At 44.3% G+C, this 18,873-nt stretch overlaps 2 protein-coding genes across 5 annotated transcripts in view; one reads left to right on the top strand and one right to left on the bottom strand.

Annotated features, from left to right (window-relative positions):
• The window catches only part of P3H1 (prolyl 3-hydroxylase 1), a 29,180-nt gene that overhangs the window by 7,148 nt on the left and 3,159 nt on the right, over positions 1 to 18,873 (bottom strand). Inside the window, exons 1-5 of one of the 2 annotated variants that reach the window (XM_031684100.2) lie at positions 8,639 to 9,171; positions 4,905 to 5,057; positions 3,500 to 3,689; positions 3,166 to 3,297; positions 2,184 to 2,323 (exon numbers count right to left, since the gene is read on the bottom strand). In XM_031684100.2, the coding sequence (XP_031539960.2) occupies positions 2,184 to 2,323; positions 3,166 to 3,297; positions 3,500 to 3,689; positions 4,905 to 5,057; positions 8,639 to 9,103 (1,080 nt within the window). In that variant the 5' untranslated portion in view covers positions 9,104 to 9,171. Of the gene's footprint in view, positions 1 to 2,183; positions 2,324 to 3,165; positions 3,298 to 3,499; positions 3,690 to 4,904; positions 5,058 to 8,638; positions 9,172 to 18,873 lie in introns of those variants that run through there. The other variant, XM_072974634.1, reaches the window with a different exon arrangement.
• On the top strand, positions 9,386 to 15,838 carry C13H1orf50 (chromosome 13 C1orf50 homolog). Of its 3 annotated transcripts, XR_012079215.1 has the most exons (6): positions 9,386 to 9,513; positions 9,633 to 9,748; positions 13,674 to 13,760; positions 14,272 to 14,403; positions 14,763 to 15,033; positions 15,659 to 15,838. XR_012079215.1 is itself a non-coding variant. In XM_006215829.4 (5 exons), exons 1-5 carry the CDS (start codon positions 9,438 to 9,440, stop codon positions 14,961 to 14,963), a joined length of 603 nt encoding a protein of 200 aa, XP_006215891.1. In that variant the 5' UTR covers positions 9,386 to 9,437; the 3' UTR covers positions 14,964 to 15,838. The 3 variants fall into 3 exon arrangements, 2 of the variants coding, with proteins under 2 accessions (XP_006215891.1, XP_006215892.1); XM_006215829.4 differs by having other exon boundaries at positions 9,386 to 9,504; positions 14,763 to 15,838; XM_006215830.4 differs by having other exon boundaries at positions 14,763 to 15,838.

Below are 18,873 nucleotides of genomic sequence, written 5' to 3'. Positions count from 1 at the left end.
AAAGACATCGTCAGTTGAAATAAAAGATGAAAGCAATAAGGGGGATGTTAAAGGCATCGGTGATTCCTGTATCACCTGTTATATGGACCTAAGAGGAAGACAGAACTCTTCCCCTGTGGTGTCTAAATGATTAGCTTCCCTCTCCAAGCGCCAGACACCAAGCTCGGTAGGTTGTCATCTCCTTTAACCCTCTCCAACAGCTCTATGAGGCTGCGAGGGAGCAAGTCCCACTGCTGCCATGTATTCATTCAACGCTGGTTTACTGACTATCAGCCACGTGTCAGAACCCTGCTAGCACTGGGATAAAGCAGGGAGACAGGGATTCCGGTCACCACGGGCGCCCGTCGGCTTCTGTGTAAGTTAACTCGTTTCCAGGAGCCTCATCTCTAGAACGGGAAGAATAGTGCCCACCTCACAGGGCAGCTGTGATGATTAAATGGGATGATGGGTGTAAACCACCCAGCTCAGTGCCTGGCCTGGGACAGGGCTCAACCAATGTTACTTAGCTTCTTTCCAGAAGGGTGGTTCTAGTTAGAAATGGTAGATTGACCACATAGACTTATTTTCCCTTTCTGCCCCACACTCACTAATATGACCGTAAGGGGTAGGGGTGGTGTGGTCTGAACCCAGCAAAGAGACCAGGAGCAGCGCCATCTCAAATCCAGATGGTCACCATCTAGCAGCTGAAGAGGACAACTACGAGGTAACTGGTCTCCACATGGGAGAGGGTGACAAGAGAAGGGTCATTTCTATTGGAGACTCTTGGGATTCCAGCACTAGGAAGGAAGAACCTTGGTTTTCAACTTCAGGGTAGGTGGGTACCACCACCTCATCGGGTTGCTATGAGAATCAAATGAAAGAAAAGCTATGAAAAGTTTTTGTCAACTAAAAAATGCCACACACATTTGAAGGGTGGTTATTTTCAACAGTAAACACCACAACAAACAGAACGGGAAGTCTGTTACTGCCTGCTTCTCCAGTGAACAGAGGAGAAATTAGCCACCATGGGCTGGAGTGCAGGTGGGGCAGGCGGCTGTGCAGGGAGCATCCGCTCCACCTGTGTGTCCCTAAGCCATGTGGCCAGCACCACGCATATGTCTCCCAGGCTGGGAATGTGGTTTCAGGAGGTGGCTGGGGTTAGAGGTGAGAAGACCAGCCACCTGCTACCTGTGTGCCATCAGCAAGACCCCTGTGATGCCACCTGTCCACACAACACTTTGTACATATTCATACACCACCTGCCAGCTCACTATTTCACTTGACCCTCACACTCATCCTGTGCTGAAGACAGAGCAAGAACCATAATACCATTTTACAGAAGGAGAAGCTGAGACTCAGAAGGGCAATGCAGCATGACTAACATCCCATACGATGTGCCAAAGATCACACGGCTAGTAAGTGGAAGGGCCAGGATTTGGGCCCAGAGTAGTGACTTCAAATCCATTGTTCTGGGCTCAAGGAGAGGACGTAGGGTCCATGTGAGGAATACATACAAATATCGAGGTTCATAGTACCAAACTCCACTAAATTAAAAACAGAAAACATTCCATGTTTTCAATTACAAAAATAATACCCATTCACTACAGGGAATTTAGAAAACATAAATGAGCAAAATCCAAAAATCACCTGTGATTCTGCCACTCAGAAATAGCCATTGTTAAATGTACAGCACAACCTGAAGTCCCGCAGCAGTGCGGGGGTGCCTGCTTTCACTGCAGTGCCTTTCGCTTCAGTGTGTATTGTACAGATTTTTCTTCTTGATTTGGAGTGAGATGGGAATAATGCTGAAATAGGGAGAGATCAGACAATGGCAGAAAGAAGAGGGGACAGGGAGGGAAATGGAGACAGAAAAGAGATGAGTGAAAAAAAATTTAGCCTGAAGTAGAAAATGATAAACCTTGGCCAAATGGTATCAAGTCTCAAAGTAGGGATGCTAAAAAGGGAAAGAATATGGCTGCTTTGCAGTTCTGCTTTTCTTTACCGACTCAAAGAAAAGACTTTTGGGCCAAAGACTGTGCCAATTAAGGCTTCGGCTTATCCCCTAGGCTTCCTTTGTGCTCACACCGACCTGGGCACCCTGCCCCCACCCTGCCCAAGTGGCGCTGGCTCCCCTGTCCACCCACCTCCCTGTCCTCTGGTCTGGGTTCGGCTGGCCTCTGCCCTAACTGATGCAAGTCTCTCACCTCTCGGGGGCTGATGGACCTGGCTTGCTCTTCTCCAAGCATGGCTGTATAGTAGGCCAGATTCTGGCTCATCACCTCATCGTTGGGAAAGAAGAGGAGATAGGTCTTGGCACACTCAATGGCCTGTGTATAATTCCCAACTGCAAAGGGGAAAAAAACATGGCTGAGAAGAAAGCATCTAATCCTGGGTACCAGGAACCGCCTAGTGTTCAGTCTCAGCACAGCTCAAGGCAGTGATGACACGACAAGATGGCACCAGCTACATATCAAGACTGCCTGATTTGGGGGGACAAATTCCAGAACCCACATAGAATATATAATTGAGCTTAAGGTGCTCAGTGATTTCAGGTAATTCAAACATCAGCCCTAATATTCCCCATCATTAGACCGATTTCAGGAATATTCCCGTCTTCCTACATTTTTTTCCCTATGGATTTTCAGAAGAGAAGGGAAGATTACAATAGCAGATTGCCTCTTTAGCAGAAGAGTTCTTATTGACATGTGTTGGTCTCTTCAACGCAACTATAAACAAGGTATATTCTTGAATATGCTGTAGTGCTCAGCACACAGTAGGAACTCGGTAAAGACCTGCTGACTTGTCGCTTTTCTGGATATTGACAGCCACACCCCCAACCCCAGTGCTATACTAGGGAGAAGGGCTGGGAAGTGTCCCGTGAGTAGGCTTATGTGGAACTACACCCTTGCCTTTGCTGTAACTTAACTCAGATGCAAAATCAGATTATAAACGTTAAGAGAGGGGACCAGAGAGTGAGGTCCTGGAGTCTCCCTCTCCCAGCTTTTAGGGCTGCAGGTACCAGCTTCCCGGGAAGTGGCTTATAACAAGGCACGCAGGGATCACCTGGCACTGTGGTTTCCAGAGCCACAGAGAGAGACCAAACAGGTTGAAGAGGCACAGTGGCCATAATCCCTGCCCCCCTTGCTTCTGGCTTAGTTAAAAGAGAGAGAGGAAAGTAGGCCTTACTGTTATAGTAGGCAAATTGCAGATAGTTATAATGTGACGGGAGGAAGTCTTCAAAGGGCTTCTCTCGACTTGGGTGGGAAGCAAGCTCGGTGACACAGTTCTGCTTACAGCTGAGGACCTGGATGTAATGATCTGAAAGGAATCAAGGAGGGGGTAGAAACATAAGGTCAATTTCCAGGATGCAAATTCTGTTTAAGATGAACAAATTCAAGTGGAGGCGATTTCCAGGCAGAGTCCCAGATTTAAGAGATTCAGGAATGAGGGTGAAGAGGCTGTGTCTGCCGTGTTACATTGCTGCCGTCTGAGCCCAGCAGGCCTGGCCCGGGGCACGCACCTGTGATGGCCTGGAAGAGGTCAGCGTTGTACTCCAGGTAGTTGTAGCCGTCGTAGTCATAGGGCCCTTCGCAGAGGGCCCGGCATTCCTCGTCCGCCACGAAGTACTCCTGCAGCGCTGCCTCCAGGTGGGGTATGGCTTCCTGCGGCTGCTCTTCCGAGTAGAGGCGCACCCCCAGCCGAAACTCGTGCTACTGGGAGGAAGGGGTACTCAGCTGCAGGGCAGGGCAGGCCGCCCTCCCTCCTTGCCTGCAGCCACCTTCAAGGGCATCCTCGTAGGTGAGGGTGGCTGCTTCACAATGAAGGCTTCTGTAAAAGGTCTCTGTTTCTTTTGAAATTTTAAAACATCTAACTCAATCTAGATGAAAAGATTCATGGGGATTCAGTGTCATCTTCTCACACTTTTCTGTAGGGCTAAAAGTTTTCAACATAAAAGTTTAATAAAAAAATTAGCTCAGATTTTAGAATGTGATCAGAGGTGCTGAAAGCCATCTTTCCAGCAGTTACGGAGTGATTTGGGCCTCCGTGGCTGATTACAGACTGCCATTCTGCTTTCTGTGGGACACAGCTTCCTTCTTGTGGACAATAACGATTTTCATTTGTCATGGAATCACTAAAAAAATCCCCCAAATTGTGTCGAGTTTGTGTAATGTACTAGGTGTACACGGTTTACTTTAAAATTATTTATTTATTTATTATTGTATTATATAATTATTTTATTTGGGGGGGTAATTAGCTTTATTTTTAGAGGAGGTACTGAGAATTGAACCCAGGACCTTCTATGCTAAACATGCTAAGCAGGGGCTCTACCACTTGAACTATACCTCCCCCAAAGGTTTACTTTTAAAAGTCATTCTGATATTGTTTGTAATATGCCTGTTTCTAAACTAGAACATAAGCCCTTTATAAGAATGCTGTGTCATCACAGACAATTATCTCTTATGCGATACAGACTTTTCTTGCTAAATTAATAGAATAAGAACATTGAGGAGTATTGTACCACACACTGTAGTGAAAAACAAAAAACTACATGAGCAAAAAAATTTGACTAGTAAGTTAATATAATCTGTGCATAAGATGGACTATCATGCAGCCATTAAAAATTGTGTTTTCAAAGAAAATTTGAAGATATGAGAAAAGGCACATGATGTAATAATGTTAGTTCAAAAAGGATGATGAAAAATACATACGCCATATGACACCAAATTAGATTAAAAAGTGATACAGAAGACTTACAAAATACGCCAAAATATCAACTACTGGTTTTCTTAAGGTGGTAATATTATAGGTGATTACTTTCTGTTTTATACTTATTTCCATTTTTCTATTATTGTACTTCTGTCATCAGGAAACAACCCTAGTAAATGTCACTATAATAAAAAGAGAAGAGGATAATGTGTTTTCACCATATGCGGTTTGGCTTCAAGATCCTTGAAGTCGGCCTCCTTCACCCCAGACATGGTTTGGTAATAGTCTAGGTTCTGACGCATCTCCATGTGCTCAGGATTGCCCACGAAGAACGTATGTGCTGCTGCCACAGCTTTCTCCAACTTGTTTATCTAAGGATGAAGCACAAGAACACAGCTGTCACATCCACACCCAGAAGGTTTACGTCCAAATGTGCAGTTCACGATAAACAGGAAATCCCAGCCTTCCTGAGCCTTCCACGTGGTGTGCCCCAGCCCAGAAAACACACCTAAGGCAGGAACTACGTATCAGAGATCAGGAGCACAGGGCCCTGGGCGGATTTTCAGCTATTTCCCAAATCAGGATTAGGGATTCCTCAAATTACAGGAGGTAATGTTTCAAAAGTGTAAACACTATTTTAAAACAAAGGTTGTATTGTAGGGGGAATGCTATGGAAGACTGCCCGGATAATACATTCTTGAGATTGAGATGTAGTGACTGAGCTAAAGAAAATCTAAAGAGTCAAGAATTTAGCGATAGCAGAGAAAGAGCAGTTAACAATTAGACTATGCTTAAGAATTTGCCTAGAAAAAACATGTATATATTTTTGCATAAAATAAATGTTTTGACACATTGAAGGAAAAAGTGGGTGGCTGAAAAGTCTTAAGGTCCTATACAAAATCCAGACGTGGCATCTTCTGACTCAAAGCCCAGGGCTCATGTGGTTAAAACAAGTCAGTATCCAGAAATCTGAGGGGGAAAAAATGTACAACAGGTCACAATAATGCCTATAGCAATGGACTCCAATGTATCAAAGTTATACAGGTTCATATGTAGAACCCAAAACAAATCACTGATGATCTAATGATTAACTAGATGGGTTTGGGGGTCAGACTGGTAACAAAGGTAGATTTAATTATTTACTTGCTGGGGCTTTAGACAAATTACTTAAAGTTTACTCTCTAAACTCAGTTCCCTAATCTGTCGTCTGGAGATAGTACTCGCTAGCCACAGGATTGCCAGGAAGGTGAAACGAGATGATATATATATGCAGTTTCTAACACATGGCGCCATCCAACGAAGACATACAAATGGCCAATACGCACATGAAAAAATGCTTAATATCACTAATTATCAGAGAAATGCACATCGAAACTACAATGAGGTATCACCTCACACCAATCAGAATGGCCATCATTAAAAAGTCCACAAATGATAAATGCTAGAGACAAATGGAGAAAAGGGAACCTTCCTACATTGTTGGTGGGCATGTTGTTTGGTGCAGCCGTTATGGAAAACAGTATGGAGAGTCCTCAAAAGACTGAAAATAGACTTACCATATCATCTAGCAATCCTACTCCTGGGCATATATCCAGAAGGAAACTTAATTCCCCAATGCACCCTAATGTTCATAGCAGCACTATTTACAATAGTCAAGACATGGAAGCAACCTAAATGCCCATTGACAGATGACTGGATAAAGAAGCTGTGGTATATTTATACAATGGAATACTACTCAGCCATAAAAAATAATAAAATAATGCCATTTGCAGCAACATACATGGACCTGGAGATTGTCATTCTAAGTGAAGTAAGCCAGAAAGAGAAAGAAAAATACTATATGATATCACTTATATGTGGAATCTAAAAAAAAAGACAAACAAACTTATTTACAAAACAGAAACAGACTCGCAGGCACAGAAAACAAATGGTTACGGGGAGGGGGAGGAAAGGGATGGAAAGGGATAAATTGGGAGTTTGAGATTTGCAGATACTAATATATATAAAATAGATAAACAACCAGTTCATGCTGTATAGCACAGTGAACTATATTCAATGTCTTGTAGTAACCTATGGTAAAAAAGAATATGAAAACGAATATATGTATGTTCATGTATGACTGAAGCATTATGCTGTACACCAGCAATTGACACAACACTGTAAACTGACTATACTTCAATAAAAAATATATATACTAACACATGGTGCCAGACACGTATTAAGTGCTTAAAAAATGTTAGTTCAATAAATGTAAATCTCAGCATATTATTAATATGCTAAGAAAAAAAATTTTTTTTCTGATCATCAGCACTAGTAATGCACACTAAGCAAGGAGTCAGCCCTGGCTGTGACCCGAAAATAGCTAGGTGACCCAAGGTCACCAATCCCCATCTCTGTACCTCAGTTTCCTTAACTGTAAAATTAGAAATTCTCTCAAGTCTGTTCCTTTAACAGATTGATTCTCTCTCTTGTATCTTTCAGGACTGCTCTTGCCTTTCTCCGATCTCCTCCATCTCCTCTCCCCTCACCCCACCCCCAGCCCTTCTTTACTCACCAAGCACGTGGCATCTCATTTCCTTTCCTCATGTGGACAACCACACTGCTAGTGGTTCACCCTGCCACCACTTTCTCCTTCTCCCAATGCTTATTACATGTGGCTTCCAGAATTAGCATTCCATAGCCCTGTTCTGATGATGGCTCCCTGAAGTCTGCAGATTTCTCTTCCCAGTCTGGCCTCACTCTATGCGAATGGCCATCCTTGCTCTCTCTAGCAATATTTGGGATCAATTTCAAATGTCATGTCATTTTTCAAGTCTAATTTCTCTGAGACAAAGCTATACTCTCCCCGATTTGTGCTCCCACAGCTTGCTGTACACACCCTTTTTGTAGCCCTTACTACTAAAGGGATTCTTAACAGCAAAGCGAGGCAAAACAAAAGAATATAAAGTCAAGCACTTTAATTACCTGTACAAGAACTGGAATGTACTAAGTATTCAATAAATGTTTGTCAAAGAATTTTTTAAAGTGCTGTTAAGTGACATGACCAAAGACATAGCCCAATTATTTTGGCTTCAAGTTTAGCACTCTTCTGGGAAACTAGAAGGAATGGAACAGAACTGCGTAGGCCAAATGCTTGTGGGGAGGTGGAAGTCTGAGATTCCCCAAGATTTTCCAAGTCTCTCTTTAGATTGAAGGTCTGCTCAACTATGGATATAACAGATAGACGGCACAGTCCCTCTTTCTTTTTCCCCCCAGTAAAATCGGGCCAATAATGGCCTCGACTTTACAGGACATTGCCAGGATCTGGGCAAACGAATTCATAAACGCAAAGTACTTAACAGTGCCTGGAAGTATGTGTTGGTTATCATCACCATCTTCACACAAGTCAGAAAGCTCCAAATCTATACACACACTTGGACTTAAGGCACTCTGGAATTCCTAAAACACTCATTTTCGCTGGAAACCTGACAGACTAGCCAGAGGGTCCCCCACAGGGAGGGGCCATACAGCCCCTACTGGCGACGTGGCAACCTCACATCCTGAAGGAAAGCTACTGAACTCCGGGAGCAGGAAAAGCATCACTGAAAAGCGAACCGGAAGGAAGATATTGTAGAAAGGTCCTAGCTTCTTACTCCGTTACTTACAATGAATCAGAATCAGAGACCCAAGCTGCCGCATTAGTTCCCTCTAGGAGGCCTCTCGGGGACACAAGGCCAAGTTTTGCTTACTCTGTGCCTTAACCCTAGGCTGGACTTTCAGGATCACCATCTGCCTATGCGAACCGGGCGAAGCTAGTCTCCCGGCAGGGTCCCTGCTCTCCCTGGGTCCGGGGAGAGCTCTCCGGCCAGAGGCCACTTTCCCTCTCCACGGACACTTCCCTGGTCCCCCAAGTGCCCCCGGGTCAACCACGCCCAGAAGGACTCCGGCCTCCTGGGCCCAGGCAGGTCTGCACCTTGAAGTAGGCGACCTGCAGATAGTTGTAGGGGCTTCGCTTGTGGAACTCCAACTCCAGCTCCTCGCTGAGCGAGAGGGCAGCCGATGGCCCGAGGCAGCGGCGCAGGCAAGCGGCTCGGCGGAGCAAACCCCCGAAGAAGTGCAGGTCGTGCAGGGCGGCGGCGCCCGAGGCCTGAGCCTGGCTAGGGGGCGAGGCGGGGTCCAGCTCCCACGGCAGGTCGGCGGCACACTGGGTGCGGCAGCGCAGCCGGAGGGCGCGCAGGGCTGCCCGTGAGCGCAGCGCCCGCTCCATGCTCAGGACCACCCCGGCCCAGTCCCCGCGCGCGTAGGCCGCGGTCCCCTCCGCGAAGAGCAGATCAGGAGCCGCCATGTCCCACCCCGCCTCGGAGTCGACCTTGGCCCGCGAGATAGCGGCGGCGACCGCCAGCAGCGTGGTCAGCAGCCTCAACGCGCGTGCCGCCATTGCCTCCTCAGACCTAACGGGACCGCTGGTCACCGGCCACGGAGGCCGGAGTCCCACCCCCGGGAGGCCCCGCCCCCGACCGAAGCCCCGCCCCCAAGTGCTGACCCGGCTCCCAAGCTTGGCAACGCAAGCCCAGGAGGCTTGCACCGCCTCTTCTGCCTCCCTTCAGGCTGGACTCCGCCCCTCCGCGGAAACCTGCGCATCAGCAGGAGCCCCGCCTCCGAGCTCCAGGCAGCTCCGACGCCCAATGGCCAGGGAACACGGAAGCTCCGCCCACGGGCCTTTATGCGCATGCTCTGCCGCCTCGGGGTAGTAGGGAGGACACGACGCTATCATGGAAGACGCTGCGACGCCTGGGCTGACCGAAGGAGTCACAGAAAACCGAGTTCAGTTGGCTGCAGGTCGGGGAGGTAGGCGGGGCGGGAGTCAGGAGGGGAGAAGAAGCCCTCCTGGAGCAGCTAGTCTGCCGGGCTCGGCGGGAGGCCGAGGGCGGGCGCTCACGGCCTGTGTTCCTGGGTATGTGTCGCAGGAGCCCTGGTGGAGCTCACGCCAACCCCCGGCGGCCTGGCCCTGGTGAGCCCCTACCACACCCACCGGGCCGGGGACCCCTTAGACCTCGTGGCGCTCGCAGAGCAGGTGCAGAAGGTGAGGAGGCGCGGCGGGGGAAGTAAAGACCGTCTTCCGTGCACGTTTGGTCGTGCGTCTTAGGGCTCAGCCCTTCCAGCCGCTTAGTGTGGGGTAGCATCTGTTCTTGTCTCCATTTTACACGCGGGGAGAACTGATGGTCACTGCGAGTCGGTGGCCTGACTCGAACTCTGATCTGAGAATAAACACTCCTTCAGCTGCAACTTGACTGCCCATAATCTCCCTTCGTGGGAAGGTTTGCGCGGCACTATCAATATTCATGATTTCATTTGGGCCTTAGGACAGCCCTGTGAGGTGGGCAGTAGTTATTCTTCCTATCTGACACGTGAAGAGAAGTGAGAAGTTTCCAGGGAAGTTTCGAGATCACTGTAACGCTGTTCTGCAGGGATGCACAGTCCACTTCAAACTGCTTCCATACCTGTGACCTGAGGGATTGTAGAACTTAACATCTTAAGGGCAAGGACTGTAGGTTTTGTCCTCTGTCCTCATTCTCTGGACACCGTATTCCCAAGCCCAGCGCTTAGACACTGACTGCCAAAAGAAGTAAAATAAGACTGAAATGTGAAATAAGAGAAAAAACACTGGGAATCTGGACACCTGAGTTTTAATCCCAGTTTTTTTTAACATTTTTTTATTGATTTATAATCATTTTACAATTAATCCCAGTTTTGATACTAACTTACACTGTGACTTGAGGTAAATTACGTTTCTCTGGACCTCAGCGTCTTTATCTGTAAAATCCAGGGTTTGAACTAGGAGAGCTCCTAGATCTAAAGTTCTTGAAAAACCAAATTTCATCTAATCTTTCTTACCAGGACTTCCAGTTGTACAACCCTCTTCAGTATGTACAGATACAGAGCCTTGGCTGCTTCAAAGCATATGATATTCCCTCATCCTTGTATACGCTATCACATTTGGCCTTGTTTGTGTTAAAGGCCTTCGTTTTGCTCAAAAATATTTAATAATGAATGTGCTTAAGTTCTGTTACATATACATCTCTGTGCTTAAGTTTTTTTAAAAATTAAGAAATACTCAAATACTTAGGAAGTCTTTGATTAAAACTTGTTCTTTCTCTTTTCTAGAGAGGTAGGAAGCCAAGTATAACTATGGGTTAGGAGAACATTATGTGTCTGTTTAATCAGATCACTTATTGGGAGTGAGGCTCCCAGGGTCAGATCTTTGGCACACATTTTCATTGGGTTACCGAGTGACCATTATGTTTATTACAGTGGCCTAAAACAAAGAAAGAAGTAACACGATTTTTGTCCTTCAGCCTATAATCAATCTAGTGAAATATAGAGGATGCATTGTTGTGCTGCCTTCATGCTTCCAATATTAGTCTTTGAGAAACTGATGGAAAAACACTCTGGAGACAAACAAATTGGATGAAGCATATTTACTGCCTGTGTACTGAAACGTACTTTCTAGCAGGACTGATTTCTTACCTGCCGTTTGACATTAACGTGTGTTCAGAAAGCTTGGGAGCCCTGGGATTAAGGCATGAAATTTAGAACCAGCCTGATCTGTGTTGAAATCTTCAGCTGCCATTTATGAGCTATGAAACCTTGGACAGGTTGCTTCACCTGTCTGAGTCTAATTCCTAAAATGAGAAAGTGAAGATACCTTCATAAGGTGTTACAAGGGTTAAATGAGGTAGTAAATGAGTAAAAGACCTCAGAGTTATTAAGGCCAGAGTTTGTGCTTGGTAATTATAGGTACTCTTTCCCTCATTTCTGTTTTAATTAGCCTCTTTTGTTTACAAGGAACAGATTTGTTGCCACCTTAAGAAAAAGGAGATATATTGTAAGGCCGCTTCTAACCCAGAACTGTCTTAGCCCTAGGAACCACCTCACTCTCTCATGGCCGCATTGTCCTTGGAACAGAAGGCAAATTCTTATATCAGGAGCCATAAAGCCTTGCATGATCTTGTGTCTGCCCTCTTTTTCACATCTCCCCTCAGTAACTACCCTTGAGCTGCACTGGCTTCAGAAATGCCTGGAAGCTGCTTCTTCAGTATTTTGCATGGCTGGCCCTTTCATTCAGACTCAAGTCAAATGTCACATCCTTGATGAGGCTTTTTTGACTCTAGAGGGTTATACCCCACCTCATCCAAATGACAGTATTATTCAGTTAAATTTGAATGCCTGCAGACTACACATGCATTCTAATTCCTGCAGTCCTTACCACTCCCTGTTACTAAACCAGTTGCTTCATTCATTTGTTATATTTGATCTACTTCTACCACATATTGTGGTTATTTCCTTCATAATAACATCATAATTCCAAGTACATACAACACTAACTTTAATGATTTTTCTTTTTGGTGTCTGTATTTGTTATTCACCAGAGCTGTGCTATGCAGTGCAGTATGGTAGCCACTAGCTACATGTGGCTTTTGAGCCTTGGAATATATGGTTAGTGAAACTGAGAAACTGAATTTTAAATTTTATGTGATTTCAAGTAATTAAAACTTTAAAACCTGGTAATTGATTCAATTTTTGGAAACAAGTATATTTGGAACAACTTCCGTATGTGAATCTACTCTTTGAACTGTAAATTTTAAGAAGTCTAACTACAGATCAGCTTTTTCCAATGAAAACTTGGCATCTAAATTGATTTGTGATGTGAATATAAAATACACATTTAATATGAAATGTAAAATGTCTCATTAACAATTTTTATATTGATTACATGTTGAGGTGAGACTGTCTTGATATATTGAGTTAAATATATCATTGTAATTAATTTTACTTATTTTTACTTTCACCACAGCTAGAAAATTTAAAATTACATATGTGACTTGCTTCATATTCTAGAAGATAGTTGCATTAGACTATAATCTTAAGGCAGGGACCTCTTTCTCATGTTTGCCAGTGTGTCCAGTGCCTGGCATGGTGTCTGACACACAGTAGTTGTTAAGTATATATTTGAACAGATAGATGATTCACTCAACCTACTTAGTTGTTTCTGTTCACTCATAACACAGGTTTATACCTGACCTTTATGTTAAGCTTCCTCAGCCAACTGGCAAGTTCTCTTAATATTTCTTAGTTCAACTTTAACCTCTCAATTTGTTTTTCTTCACTTGTGTACCACTGGAAGTTAATCAGCTTTTCATGAAAGTAATCTGATGCCTGAGTGATAACTCTTCCCAATACATGAATTGGTCACACCAGTCTCTCCTAGCTTTGAAAGTTAGTTGATTTATTTTAAGTGACTTCCGGTGCCTTCAGTTGAATTTCCTAGCACATGATAGGCAGTCTTCTGTGTACATAATAATTGTTTCAGGTCTACATTATGGTGCAATTTTTAAAAATACACTTTAAATAACAATTAGGAGTGCAAGTACAAGTTAAAATATAATTAAGTGTGATGTAAATTCAACTGAGATAGTGGTCAGGCTAACAGATACTTTCTCTATACAGCTAGATACCTGTACAGCAGATGGTAAGAGGCATACCACAGGTGTCTTTGGATTTTCATTGTAAGACGCATCCCTGATTTCAGAAATGTTTAAACATGGAAAATAATGGCAGCTTGAGGAATAAGTGGAGTTAGGCAGAAGAGAAGTAGGGGAAACGTGTTAGGTACAGGAGATGGCATGTTCAGTATCATTTGCAAGCAAGAGAGAGCAGGGCATGTTGGAGAACTGGAAAATTTGAGTGTGACTAGAATCTAGAGTGAAAACAGTAGAAGCTTTGGGAAGTAGAAAAGAAGGAGCACTTCATTCTGTGGTATGGGGCCGTGTCAGCGTTGGAGCTTGGCCTGGGGATGAGTGGGCATTCACGGGGGAATGGTGAGAATGGGAAGACTATTTGAGACATAAGCAAAGATGTGGACGTAACTTCACTTTGGGATCTAAATAAGAGCGTCCTAGAAATCTTATCCTTTTTCGACCCACAGTTCGTTTTTTTCTCACTCTTAGGCTGATGAGTTCATCCGAGCAAATGCCACCAACAAGCTGACAGTCATAGCCGAGCAAATCGAACATTTGCAAGAACAAGCCAGGAAGGTAAGAGATGGCTTTAGGTCGGCTTTTATTTCTTCATTTAGTCCACAGGATAGACTGAACTTGCTTATAAATCATTGTAACTTACTTGTTTTCAGTACCTCCTAGGAATATAGAAATGCTGAGTGAAAGGGCATAAGCCCAAGAGGTTAAGTATAAGTTTTTCACTGAGAGAAAGCTCAGTAAGGCAAAGCATTTTAAGGGAAAAAATATGTTTTTGGTTATAAAAGAAATGTACTTACTACAAAAAAATTGGAAAGAAATTTAAAAACCACTCAAAGCCAATAATGCTCAACATTTTGAAATATTTTTCTAAAGGCATTTTTACAGCACAGTAGCATAACCCAGTCTAACTTTTGTCTCCTCAGTATCATCTGGATCTCAGTAGTGATTCATTGCTATTGGGGAGCGGGATCCTAAGCACTGAGCAGATTGCAGATGTTGAGTGGGATGATCATTGACTATGAGCCTGTTACCTCTGATACCTAATTTGTTACATCTCTGTGGCTCTTAGGTATTGGAAGATGCTCGCAGAGATGCTGACTTGCACCATGTGGCTTGTAATATAGTGAAAAAACCTGGCAACATTTACTACCTTTATAAACGGGAGAGTGGTCAGCAGTATTTTTCCATTATTTCTCCAAAGGTAAGAACATTTATTTTTTGCACAAAAATCTACTCTAGTCTTTGAGAAATTCTTGGTGTGTGTGTGTGGGGGGGGGGGGGGAGGAGAGACAATGTAGGCATAGCAGTTGGTAAATGGTTTCCTAGAAAATTGGAGGTGGCGTGAGCTCAGACATGGCTCTAAAAGATACACAAGTGCTTAAATTATTTCACAGTCATTACCTCTGTTAAGGGAGGTATCTGGCATGTAATGTAATGCTTTCCAAGAATGATTCTGACCGGTCTGAAATGAAAAACCAAAAGAGAAATTTGAGACATAATTAGGAAATGCACTCAGTTTCTTTACACCTTGATCAGAACTGACTTCTTTGCCTTCTCTAGGAATGGGGGACAAGCTGTCCACATGACTTCCTTGGTGCCTACAAGCTACAGCATGACTTGTCCTGGACTCCGTATGAGGACATTGAGAAGCAAGATGCTAAAATCAGCATTGTGAACAAGTTGCTAAGCCAGCCAGTGGCTCTGCCTTCAAGCACTGAACCCAGCTTCCAGGGGTTCAATTCCACTGAGAGTGGACTCTGACAAACGCTGTCACGACAAGGACCAGTCACCTCCTTGTTGCTCCAGTCTCTGCCTTGATGGGAAGTGGCATGTAGGTGAATCATGAACTTCTTGGAAGGCAGTCCTCTGTGAATGTAAATGCTGTCGTTACTACTTTTAGTTGGGATGATGAAGAATCATATCAGTCTTTTTGGGGATCCTTTCTTGGTCACAGATATGAAACCAGTCAGTTGCATAGCACTGGCCGGTGTACTTTCTTTCTCCATTATCTCCATCTGTTCTCCCATAAGTCACACTATTAGAGAAAGAAGAGTTTCTTCTTTCCACAAAAAGGTTAGCGAGTCATTTCCCAGAGAGGACTGTTGTTAGCCTTTTTGTAACTGAAAGTGTTTAAAATTAGGGTTGAGGCTATTTAACAGTTGGTATAACCCCAGCTTCAAATTCATCTGGGAACCAGAATATTGGGTGCTGGAGGATGATAAACAACTTGGCTTGGCTAGTGAGAGAGGGTGTGTGATTCTGGTATTTCTGCACTGTTGATGAGGTTTGGCTTGCCCCATTCTGCTCTGTCGAGCTAGGATGCCTGGAGAAACTGAGGCAGCAGCAATGGCCAGGTTTTGGGTTTTGGTCAGGTTCAGCCTCTAAACTCACAGAATTTTAGACTTGGAAGAGATGTTGGAGGCTGCTGCTAACCATGGTATGAATCCACTCTCTAGCCTCACCGAGCTGGAGATCCAGAGATCAGCCATCTGCAGCGCGAAAATCCACTAAATGGCAACTTCAGAATATTATGGAAGAGAAAATAGTGCAGCGGGTGAGAAACAAGAAAAACAGCCAGCCTGTTGATTAGGAGTTAACTCAGATTAAAACTCATTTTGACCTGGATTATTAAGGAACTTAGAGGCTCTTTGGCTGAGTTTTTTATGCTGATTCTGACTGAGCTCTTGTGGGATTCTACCTCACTACTTGTCTGTTCAGTGGAATTACCTAATTGACCATGTATCCAGCATTGCTTTACTTCCCCTCAGTGCCATATAATCTATCACAACATGCGGTAAAAGGAGAGATGTGTGCTCGAAACCACGACTGCTCAGGTTCCTTTCTGGGGATGAATGTCTCTTGTGCTGGTCTGCTTGGTAATACCACAACCTCATCCTGGTGTTCATGGCCTTTCCTTACAAGCTGCATTCCTCGTGAGCTGTAAGTGGTTGGCCAGGGCCAAGCACAGGTGGGGCTGGATCCTGACAAGGTCACACAGATGGTACTTGGTCGCTCAGTTCACAGGGTGAGATGCTCCAGGGAATGGGACACACACACACTAGTACAGTAGTTGACTCTAACTATGGAAAGCTTCCCAGGTTTTCAGAAAGTTCTCACTTGCATGGTAATAGCCCATTTTGAGTAGGTGTTTTATTATCTATTGCTGTATAAATTACCACAAACTTAGTGGCCTAAAACAGCACCCATTTATTATTTCATAATTTCTGTGGGTCAGAAGTTCAGGTACTGGGTCCTCTGCTTCAGGGTTTCTTAGAAGGCTGCTGTCGAATTACTTGCCAGGCCTGTGCCCTCATCTGAAGGGAGGGAATGACCAAAGAGCTTGAATACCAGAAGGCAGAAACCGTTGAATCTTAGAACCTGTCTCCCATAGTGCTCAGTTGAGAGGGAGAAAGGAAAAGTTGTGGGTAAAAGAGGCAAAATTACAGTGGTTAAGTTGGTGGTGTTGGAGTCACAGATTTGGATGTGGCTCTCTGCTCGGACAAAATATCCTCCCCGCTGTTGTCCCTGCTTCCTCCTCTGTTCCTGTCTCCAGTCCATTCTGCATAAAGTCATCAGCTTGATCTTTTGAAAATGCAAACCCACCTCACTCTTTTTTTTTTTTAACTTTGTTACAAAGAATATTGCATTTTAAATTGTTGTGAATGCTGCTACAAATCCACCTTACCCTTGACAGTTCCTAGGCACTGGAGCAGAAATAAGCAGTGATTCAAAAGCAAACTTTCAGAGCGGTGGATGTAGCTCAGTGGTAGAGCACATGCTTAGCATGACCAAGGTCCTGGGTTCAAGTTCCAGTACATCCACTTAAAAACAACAAGAACCAAAAAAAACCAAAAAACTAAATTAAAAACTTTTTGTTCTATAAGGTGTGCTCCCTACACTGACCACCAGGTGGTGCCATTGTACTTTCCTGGTTAAGCCAGTTCCCAAACTTAGGGAAAGTGAGTGGCATTGTGAAGTGATTTTGGAGGTAGCATCTCAGAATGGGGGACTAGGACCCAGTGGTTATGTACAGTAACCATTTTTCATTTACCTGTCCATCTATCCATCCAGTTATTATTAAGTAAGAAGTGCCTTCTGGGTTGCAGATTTTTGAGAATAACACAGCTAAATAAGACAGGTCCCTATTTCCAAGAAGCCCACTGTCTAGTGGAGGGGAAAGCAAGTCAGTCATTACAACATGGTATAAGAAGGGCTGTGATAGAGGTATGCGTGGGATATCATGGGCCACCGGGGAGGGGTACCTAACTCAGCTTTGAGAATTTGAGAAGAGGAGGAGCTGACACCTGCTTGGTGTTGAAAACAAAAAAGCCTGTTTGGAGGCTTCAGTTTTCTGCTCTGTAGTATAGTTGTCTCTGAGGGTGGGGGTAGGGTCCATTTTGGGATGGAGTTTTATTGTGAATGAACAAAAAGGGATATCCACTGAAGTCGTATCAACCAGAGTAATCCTGCCAGTCAGGAGGGGTGGAGTGAGATATGTACTAGCTAGAACACTCTTCCAACGGCTAGGAGATAGGTAGGTGATGAATAGGATCAATTCTAGACAAAAAAAAAAACATGTGAGGAACATTGACAAGATATAATTTGACATTTGGGATATTGCAGCCAGTTTAAAGTGAAGAATATGGGCCAGGGGATATGAGAGAAGAGCCAGTTGAAGGATTGGGAGTAGGGAGTTGGTAAAATTGGCCTTTTAGAAACCTCATTTTGGCAGTAGAGGATGAGTGGAGGGAAAATCATCAGGGGCCTACATCCTAGTCTAGGCAAGAGACGAGGGAGGTCTGAACTAAGATGGTGCTGGAATGAGAGTTGACACATTTCCTCAGTTGTAAGATGTACTTTTCTTCCCTCACATTTTAATGTCTGAGACCTAGATGCTTCTGGAAGTCAGGAGGATCTCGTCATTTGAAGTGGCAGCATTTTTTCTTTCAGCTACATAAAACAGTGGTGGGTCTTAGCAATGGGTAGCATCTTAGGCTTGATGAAGTACGGCATTTTGAAAGTACAGTGGATTGCCATCTTGTTAACTAATACAGTGTAGCAGGATGAGTGGAAGGAAAGAATCTTGGATAATGCTTATATTTCTGGCTTGAGTGTGTGGATGGTAGGGATCCACCCAACAAAACATGGAAGAGGAAGACATCCCTGATATTTCCCAGAATAATTAGCCGTCTGTATTTGCTTCAATAATCCACTGCACTGGCCCTGCCCAGGTTCCACCAGGTTTACAGGGTATGAGTATCGGCTAACTGTACCTCCTTTCTCTACCTTAGGGTTCTAGAAGTGGGGGGAAGAAAGCATGCTATGTCCTTACCTTTTCAAGGTATCATTAATCTACAAGCGTTGAGAATATTGGTGTTGCAGATACAAAGATGATGCATACTGCGTAGTGAGCTTTTATTCTGCCAGGCATACCCGTTACCTGATTTAATCTTTATATAATCCACCATCTATGAGGTATTATGTAGCATTCCTGTTTTACAGAGCTAGAGCATCTCAGAGATTAAGCAGGCGGCCCAAAGTTAAACAGAGTGATAGAGGTCAAGTTCAGACATTCCTGTTTGATTCCATCTGACCATAGCCGTAACAATAACTTGCTTTGGTCGATTAGGACAAAATAGGGCCTCTCCATAGAAGTGTGAAGAAGTTAAAA

This window comes from Vicugna pacos, chromosome 13 (assembly GCF_048564905.1).
Source record: "Vicugna pacos chromosome 13, VicPac4, whole genome shotgun sequence".
Lineage (NCBI taxonomy): Eukaryota > Metazoa > Chordata > Mammalia > Artiodactyla > Camelidae > Vicugna > Vicugna pacos.
The sequence above is the reverse complement of the archived record's forward strand: the minus strand, read 5'-3'. Positions and strand labels throughout refer to the sequence as shown.

Bases quoted from the DNA above. Each gene is read 5' to 3' on its own strand.
- C13H1orf50 (XM_006215830.4), top strand. From the start codon at position 9,438: ATGGAAGACGCTGCGACGCCTGGGCTGACCGAAGGAGTCACAGAAAAC. The intron at 9,749-13,673 runs GTGAGGAGGCGC...TCTCACTCTTAG, and splicing joins TCGCAGAGCAGGTGCAGAAG to GCTGATGAGTTCATCCGAGC. The intron at 13,761-14,271 runs GTAAGAGATGGC...TGTGGCTCTTAG, and splicing joins TGCAAGAACAAGCCAGGAAG to GTATTGGAAGATGCTCGCAG.